At 33.3% G+C, this 9,836-nt stretch overlaps 1 protein-coding gene across 1 annotated transcript in view; it reads right to left on the bottom strand.

Moving 5' to 3' along the window:
* Positions 1-9,836, bottom strand: part of LOC107663569 (gamma-aminobutyric acid receptor subunit pi-like) — a 43,459-nt gene that overhangs the window by 13,011 nt on the left and 20,612 nt on the right. Inside the window, exons 3-4 of the mRNA XM_016453807.1 lie at positions 3,725-3,837; positions 202-269 (exon numbers count right to left, since the gene is read on the bottom strand). Of these exons, the coding sequence (XP_016309293.1) occupies positions 202-269; positions 3,725-3,837 (181 nt within the window). The remainder of the gene's footprint in view (positions 1-201; positions 270-3,724; positions 3,838-9,836) is intronic.

Consider the following 9,836-nt stretch of genomic DNA (forward strand, 5'->3'; position numbering starts at 1 on the left):
TAATAATAATAATAATAATAATAATAATAATAATTCTGGTATGGAAAAATGTATTACTTAAGGTCAATAACTTGAACAAGCCCCTTAATCTCAAGTATGAGCAATAAATAAATAAATAATACTCACTAATGAGCAGATAAGAGTTTTCGAGTCATCATTAATGTAAACTGATGTGGTGTGTGAGGGTGCTCTGTTTCTCACCATGTTGATCTCTGAAATGGTATCAATACTGGCGATGTCTAAACTCATGCCCACCGTGACGGGACCATCTGCAGAACAGAGATGGAGAGAAGGCATGTAATCATAATTCAGAGAATCGTTGCTAAAGACGGAAACCCTGCGAGCCAAACTCTCTGCTCATTAAAGCTAACGATGTGGGAAGCATGTGTTTTATTTCTTCGCAAATCTTTACAACAGAATGAAGTAGATGACGGGGGTGAACATGCGGTGAACAGGGACAAATTAACGAAAAATAGCAATGACTTCAGTGGAACGCAACAATGGAGTGGAGGCAATAATTCAATATTTTTCCTCTCATGGTTTTCTTGACACATACTGCTCTTTCTATGGCTATTTTTACACTTGGTTTGATGGTTTGAGCTGCTGTCCACACACGTCTCTCTTCACATAATTGTGTTGTCAACATAAAACAGCAGCTGTTTACCACTCAAACTAGGCAATGACTCCAGAGGAGACGCCTGATTCACCGTGTTATTGAAGTGTTTTTCCCTATGGATTCAACAGCAAAACTTCACACACACTGCGAGAGATGTGAGCAGAAAGGCATTTTACTCTGAGACCAGAAATGCATTATGCTGTAAGTGTGACGGGGAGCATGCAAAGATGCAAATGATTGGACATCAACAGCAGATTGATTTCATATCATACTGGAGTCAACTGGAGTTTTGTCTCATTTAACAGCTTTTACATTCATGCATTTGGCAGATGCTTTAATCAGAAGCGACTCACATTGCATTCAAGGTTTACACTTGATTAGTTCATGCATTCTTCGGGAATCGAACTCATGATGTTGGTGTTATTAGCACCATGCTGTACTGTCTGAGTTACAGGAATACTTTTGTTAGTTGCTTAAAGTCTAGCTTATGGCTGGGCGATATGGCAAAAAATTAAATCTCGATTTTTTTTTCAGAATGTTTCACTGATTTTACCAATTTCGTTTTTTTTTTTTAAGGATTACATAGTTAACTTAAAAACATAACATTCTCTTTATTAAAAACTTGCAAAGTTGTATTTCACTTGCAGCACACATGAAGTGCTCAACATGGTGTAAATGTAAAACAAATTCACTTGTTGAATATCTTTCCCTCAAAAACTCTTCAAAAACGACTGACAGTATGAAAGCGGTAGTAGCGATTATTAACAGTAAATGAAAACAGAACCATGCAAACATGAAATATCAGACATACAGTAGTAGTTCTGCGCAGGTTTTTGCTTTGCCATTTTGTTTTTCATGATGAACGTGTTTGTCCATTGCGCTCACGTCTCGCATCTTTTGCAGTTGCATTTTTCACGTTCCACTGCTGCGTCTCGTGTTTTTCAGCACAAACGTATTCTGTGTGAACAGCCGCTCAGACGTTACTGTACATTTCCTTTACTCTGAGGCTCATTCATTTCACTTTCGGTGTGAAAGGGCTTTTGCATTTTCCAAAAACAGAACTTTTTTTATATTAAAAACAAACAAGCAAGCCCAGCCCAGATGAGAAAAAGTAATGCAAAAGTAACATCACACAGTACTTTTCATAAAAAGTAACTAAGTAACGCAATTAGTTACTAAATTAGTAACGCAATATTGTAATGCATTACTTTTAAAAGTAACTTTCCCCAAAATGGGTCAGACATGAGCGGTTCATCAGTCGCGCTGTCATGCACTTGGATCTTTTTTTATTTTGGCACATTGTCTAATTCTAGCCATTGCTAATACTTTCATTCAAAACCATGATCCTTCAATGTAAAAAAATAATAACATTATGACAAAACATTACATTCTAATTAATCAATTACATTGCAAAAAATCCCTACTAAATTGAAAGGGTAATTGTTTGAAATGCTAGAGTTTCAAAGCAGCTTCCTCAACACTGGTGGCGAAACAGTGAATGAATGAATGAAAAAACAGTCCTCAACTCATCAATAATTTACAGCAGGAGCAACAGGAGGAGAGACAGAGATGGATTCACTGTGTTTCTCTAACCTGTGTGCGCTTGCTGCTTTATTAAAGTGCCCGAATAGTGAATGTGAATTCGGAAAGGCACAGAAAACGAATAGTGCGTTCTATGGAGGGACATGGTTAGCCGCTTGCTAGCAGTAGCCTGTTACATTACAGTACATACAATTTCAGTTACCACATAAACAGAGTAAGGAGAGATGACTGATAGGAGGAGTAGTTTACACAGAGTACGTGTGATCGTGAATCTCGAAAAGTGAAAGTAAAAAGCGAGCGCGCATTCAAAAGCGATTTCAATGCCCCGCATATTAATAGCAGCTTCCTGATTCCCACAGTTTATATACAGTGTAATTACCCAACGATGTACTTGCGAGAGAAAGCATTGAAATATATTTTTTTCCTCCCATCTCGTATTTATTCCTTTTAGGGCTTCTGTAGAACACGTTATTCGTTTACTGTGCCTTTCCGAATTCGGATTCACTATTCAGGCACATCCCTAGTCATTAGTCTCGACTGCTGTAGGGTCTCAGGTTGATCTGGTTTGTGTGTGAGAGGGATATTATCGGTAACTAAAACTGAAAAAAACTAAATAATTTTCATCACTTCAAAATATAAACATCATTAACAAAAAACTTAAACTTATTTTATTTCAGCTAGTTGTCAATGCAACATTTTATTTTCCTTAAGTACTTCTAGTTAAAGTACTAAATATGGAAGCTTGTTTTTGACACAAGATAAAAAAAGACAACTTTTTTAAAATTCAGATGCGAAAACAAAGGTCAGAATTCTGAGAATTTTTATTCCCTGGTGGACAAAAAAACAGAATTGCAAGATGTAAACTCAAAATTGTGAGTTCATATCTCACAATTCCAGAAAACAACAACAACAGAAATAAAAACTGAATTGCTATTTTATTTTTTTTTATGCTATGACAGAAACAAGCTTCCATACTATAATAACTAAAGCTAAATAAACTAAAAAATAAAACTTACAAATTATATAGACATATATATAAAAATAAAAAAGACAAAAACACACAACAAACTTACTAAAACTGTAGCTAAAATGAACTAAATTAGCTAAAACTGAAGCTAAAACTTTAACTAAAGCAGAGAATATGAAAATAAAATCTAATTCAAAATATTAACAAAAAATTATAATAGTATATCAGCTGTACTAAAATAACACGTGAGTACGCATATGGGTTTGGGAGCAATGCAAGCTCGACCGCATGCGTCATTACATTTTGTAATGTTTCAGAGATGCCACAAGGGGCGCTATAGCGGGAATTCACATAAAAAGTGATGATCTACAGTCATGGTGGAGCAACAGTTTACAGAGAATCTCGCTGTTATGTTATGCATGGCTCTCGCGTTCTGATTGATGATACTGTGGCTTAATCACATTTCGATTCTCATTTGCATGTGTAACATAATGGAGCATCAATCAATCTGTTTTGAATGAAGATGTGAGGGAGTAAAGTGCCGTTCAGCCCTCATACAGTACACACATGCATGCATTAAACATTCATTATGTCCCTACTGTCAAAGAAAGGCCGGAGGTATTTGTTGTATCCTTTCATCAGCTTCTGGATGGTCGGAGGAAGAATCTCTCCCTCTTTCACCTCGGCGCTGAGCAGAGAGTTTTCCAGAAACCTGTGGGAGAAAAACGGAGGAATATGAACGAAGAGAAAGAAAGCTGTGGCTTCCTCTGCACTCTCATTATTTCAGGGCAGATCGCTGATCAACGGTTTGGTTTCGCTGTAAAATCAGCGGCCCACACTGATAAGAGCGGTTAGATCCCAGAACAACTGGGAGAAAGAGAGAGAAAGAGAGAGAGAGAGAGAAAGGGCAAAAATAAGCTCATTTTCATAATTGGATTATTTTGATCCGTCAGTGTGGAAGACTTGAAAACGTACCATCAGCACTCGGATTTTATCACGCTTCGCTTTTACACACAACAGCGAAAATACGCCTGCACCGTCAGCAGAAACTAAAGCGCATTTATGATGCAATGAATGATTTGTGCATGTGTGTGACATGTACGATAAATACACCAATGCACTGAGACATGCTAAAACTGACTACAGAAAAACTCTACTTGTCATTAGTTTCATTACCACAGAATATGTTTTCGATTTGAATTTAAAGTTTATTTAAGTGTAATCATTTCTAGTACTAGGGCTGCATGATTTTGGGGGGGGATCAAAATGTTGTGACTATATATATTAATATGGCTATAATAATAGTAATAATAATAATTATTATTATTATTAAAGAAAATAATATATATTATTGCTATTTTAACATTTCAAAGTAAAATATAACAAAAAGAGTATTTACACAATTTGGCCTACATTTATGATTTTATATTAATATTGCTGTATTATTATTATTATTATTATAAAAATAGGAAATATTATTACTATTTCAATATTACACTGTAAAATAAAAAATGTTTTGCCAAAATGTTGTGATTACATCAATATGGCTACAAAATAATAATAATAATAATAATAATAATAATAATAATAATACAACCTAAGACGCTATTAAAATAATAATTATATAAAAAATAAGAAATATTACTTGTAGTTTTTAACTATAAATCAAGTGTTTTTCTGATAAAAATTGTGATTGCAAAAAATCCAGGTTTGTAGTGCATGTTATTCTATTAAGTCAATTATAATATCAGTCATTTTGTGCTTATATATAAATATGGCTACAAAATAATCATAAAAATACTTATTAATATTAAAAATATAATAATAATAATAATTTAATATTTAATTGTAAAACAAAAAAATAGTATTTAAGAAAAATATACATGGCAACTATAAAAAATAATGATGGCTGTCTTAATTTCTTGATTTTCAAATGCTAAACCATCAAAATTAGACCTTAAAGCTTATTTTTTTGTAGATTAGCACTTCTCATTACGAGTTTGGGAAGATGGTTGGTGCTCGCGTGTAAATAAACACCACGCAGTGCACATATTTATTTATTTATTTCATGAACTCACAGCCACTGCGATTTGATAAAAAACTCATATAGATAAAGTCTCTGTTAACAAAATAATCCAAGTGATCGTGCTGACGGCCTGAGAGATAAAGGAAAAAAAAACGTAGAAGATATAAATGCTTCAGAGCGTCTGAGGAGGAAACGACCACAGGCTGAACGCAAACATTTACATTTATTCCAAGATCAAAACATCTCCACATTATAGTCGCTTACTGTACTCGTTTGTGTCTATATTTAATTCTTCTAAAGAGACAAATATCTTAGAAAGTTGACAACATACATGACAACTCCATCGAGCAATGAAAGAGCAACATCTGAGAAGTTCCTGCTGTGCTGATAAATATTGGCTGAAAATAAAGTAGGACAGTGTTCAAACAGCCAAGAGACACAATCCAAACCACTCTCATTACAAGAGCAACCCTCGTTTGCTCTAGAATCTCGTTATTCAGCTGTTTGTGTGAGTGTGTGTGTGTGTGTGTGAGAGAGTGTGTACACACATGCTCAAATTCAATACGAATAAAATGAAATTATTTAAAAGATTTTTTTTCAGTGTTACTTTCTTCATATGTAAATTAAATAATAATAAATACTATTTTAAAATAACATATATGCTGTAATTCTACCACAAATTAATAATACTTTTAACAATCCTCTATCACTCATTTTCTCTCGTTATTAATAATGAGCATGATTTTTTTTTTTGTTTTTTTGCACATTTCATTAATAAGACTTTGGGGAGAATTATGCTTAATTTTCAATAAAAGAAAGTAAAATTACAGAAAATCCTAATGGTCCTAAAAAAGTCTTAATATGCTTCACATGCGAAATAAAAATATGTAACTTAATTGCCAGTGCCTTTGATTTTGTTTTAATATGACCCAGACTTTCTGACAAGTTTTTTTGAGATGCACACATTAAAATAAACACACAAGCCACATCAGCAGCACTTCTAATAGACAATCTGACAGCTCTTGTTTCTTAATGATTACATTTAGAAGAAAAGGGGGATGCATGAGAGAAACAGCTGATAACTTCAGACGTGAAAGAAGCATTTCAGATCGGACTGAAGTCATGCAGCAGTGAAGCACAGCTCATATCAGCTCATATCCGTCAGGATGATGAGATTTGATGATTGACAGCCGCTCATCTGAGGGTTTGACTGTGTAATTGTGCCGCTCAGATCAATGCAATACCTACCCTTCTACTGTTAATGCTATCTGAAGATCTCAGGTCATACAGGGTCACTTTCACATGTAATTGGGACGGATTCATCTGCATTCAGATGGCATTAAGTAGATGCATGCATTTGTATTTGCATAGAAATAAACCTGCCAAAAATAGAGCAGCGTGGATGCACTCCATCAAAAGGATCCATTTGCAACCACTTTTGGACACTTAAAGGGTTAGTTCACCCAAAAATTAAAACTAGCACATAAATTACTCACCCTCAAGTCATCCTAGGTGTATATGACTTTCTTCTTTCAGACGAATCCAGTCGGAATTATATAAAAAATTGTCTTTGATCTTTCAAGCTGTTTATGAGCCGTGTGAGACACTTTTTTTTTTAATGAATGTGTGCTTTTTATTTAACTTCTTTTGGACTGAAGCAATGCAACACCCGCTGAGTGGCATTAAACAGCTTGAAAGATCAAAGACAATTTTTAATATAATTCTGACTGGATTCGCCTGAAAGAAGAAAGTCATATACACCTAGGATGACTTGAGGGTGAGTCATTTATGTGCTAATTTAATTTTTGGGTGAACTAACCCTTTAAATTACTTTAATGGAAGAATGATTCTCCTGCGACACGTCATTTCACACGCAAATATATATAAATATTAATAAATCTGAGGATTATGATTTATATTTGGAATGGATATTTTGGATGGCTTTTAATATAATTGTTTATGTCTCTCTCTCTCCTTCTCTCTCTCTATATATAATTAATAAATAAAATTAATTAGAATCAATTTAATACATTTTTTCTATTTTATTGATTTTTATTGATTTTATTTCAGTTTTAGTCTATCAAGTTAAATGAAATAAAAATAAAAATGATGAAATATGTTTTTATATATTTAATTTCAATTTTATTTCAAATAATGATTTTTTTTTAATGGTTTTAATTTATAAGTTTAAGCATAACATATATGCACTTTTGTATTTTTATGGCATCTGAATTAAAACTTATGCAACACAAATGCACAAAATCATGGTAAAATACCAATCCAGATGCTCTGAGTATTGTAAATTCATCATATACTGATGTCAATAATTAAACAATGACTGGTAATTACTGAAAGCTCACTGATGACAGTGAAAGCTAATGTTAAATGACCTGCAGAGACAATAACTGTGGCAACTATTTTGGCAGAAATCGATTTCCATGGTAAATGTTTGTAAGGGAAATAAATGTTTCGTGGTTGCATGACATATTCATACAACATACCGACATACCGGTACACAAAACCGCACCCAATAACATCTATAACACCTGGAGAAAAGCTTTACGCCAGTATTTCCCTTCATCTGGGGTTTCAGAGCATTAAAGAATTGGGTGAGGAATAAACCACAACTTCAGGCTTTACAAAACATTATTCAATAACAGCTTTATTCAATTTGTTCCATACTCTTCAGAATATGTATCGGATCGGAGCAGATCCTGAGGCTCTTCTGCCATGACATTAAACAGCCATTATTACAGCTCATTAGTGTGATACATCATTTCATATTCATCCCTGCTGACCTTGAGGAGTTTTTACATTCATCCATTCATCCATCACTGTTTAGTTTTGCAGTAATATCCAGAATTTCTCCATTTCATTTGATAAAAACTATTGTAAGATACAAAAAGAAACTCAAAGGTCTTCATTACAAACCCAAAACAAGTTTGTTTTTACCTGAAGAAATTATGACAGAAATATACGAGTATTGTATAGTAGAATGTACTTATCAAAGTAATAATAACAATAATAATATATATCAATTTTATTATTGTTAAAATTTTAATAAAATATACAATTTTAAATGTTTAATAATTGTATAATAATAATAATAATTTAATAATAATAATTTGATTACACATCCTTTTTTATTATTAATTTTGGAAAAAAATAAAACAGATACCATAAGGCCCAAGGCACTTCTGATATGATCCTAAATGCATTCATTTCATCAACACTTTTTTTGCTAATACTGTAATTTGCATTGAATCATAAAACACAGAATCCAGACAAAATAAAATAGAAACATTTCTGATAAAATAAAACGCATTTCATAGGGCCCTATTATTGTTAAAAATGTACATTTTAATACATTAATAAATTGTTAAAGTTTTATGAATTCTACTGATTAGAAATCCTTTTTGTAGTTAGTGCTTTAGTAAAATTAAATTAAACTGTTAAAACTGAATCCAGAATAATTAAATGGGAAACAGAATTTGGAAAATATAAAAAATACTTTATAGGGCACTATTATTGTTAAAATGTTAACAAATTGTTGAACTGTTAAAGTTTTATAAATTCATTTGATTAGAAATCCTTTTCGATTATTAATGATTTTTTAAAATTATTTATTAAATTAAACCATTTTTGTTTAAAATGCATGTTTCTTCACCAGTTCAGACATGCATCAGTCCACGATATCTGTGCAACACATCTACTGCGATGTCAACAGTACAGCAAACTCTCTACTGCTTAACGCATTTCTATTTTCATGCAGCTCGACATTAATGCATCCATTCACTCTGTTCTCGGCATCATAGATGACCACACGTGTGCAATCTGAACATCTCCAGCCCAGAGCTCTGCTGCACAACGACACCCTCAGGAGACTGCGTTCAGACCGGCTCAGAAACATCTCTCAAGGGTGGCAGCTATGAAATTAAATCTGAATGGCCGGGGAATCAGTCAACAAACAGACACGGATAAGAATACACTCAGTGCACTCAATGTGATTCTCAACAGAAATGGGCATATGAATGGAAATGGAATTTACTGTATAACACATTTGGATGAATAAATCAAAAGTAGTGCTGTTTAATTAATCAGATTACACCATGGACTAGTGCCTGTGAATTAGAGCTGAGCGATATGGCCGAAAAAAAACAAGAAATCATATCTCTGTATTTTTTGGCTGAATGGTGATCTCAATATTTTCTACATTTTTCTATTTGGTTTAAAAAATATTTATTTATGCATTCATTTAATCCTGCCCAATGTTGTCCAATGAAACGATGTTTATATTAAAGACAATGAAAACAAATATGTGACCCTGCAGCACAAAAGCAGTCTTAAGTCGCTGGGGTATATTTGTAGCAATAGCCAACAATACATTGTATGGGGAATCGATTTTCAACCGGCTCGTGGTTAATCGTTACATCCCTAGATGGAAATTATCTAAAGATTGCATTCGGAAGGCGATTTATGACACCGCATGAATCATCTGAATATTTAAACTTAAGTCTTGAAGCAATATTGTGTGGACTGACCTACTTAACAATTACACAAAGTACAGGTATCACCTCACTTCTGTGCTGTTTGCTAAAGAATGCATCACTGTATCACTAATGCTTTCTCTCTTGTAGCGTCTGGACCAATCAAACACACAATTTTTCATTTGATTTAACAAATCA

This window comes from Sinocyclocheilus anshuiensis, unplaced genomic scaffold (genome assembly GCF_001515605.1).
Source record: "Sinocyclocheilus anshuiensis isolate Anshui unplaced genomic scaffold, SAMN03320099.WGS_v1.1 scaffold2329, whole genome shotgun sequence".
NCBI classification, from domain to species: Eukaryota; Metazoa; Chordata; class Actinopteri; order Cypriniformes; family Cyprinidae; genus Sinocyclocheilus; species Sinocyclocheilus anshuiensis.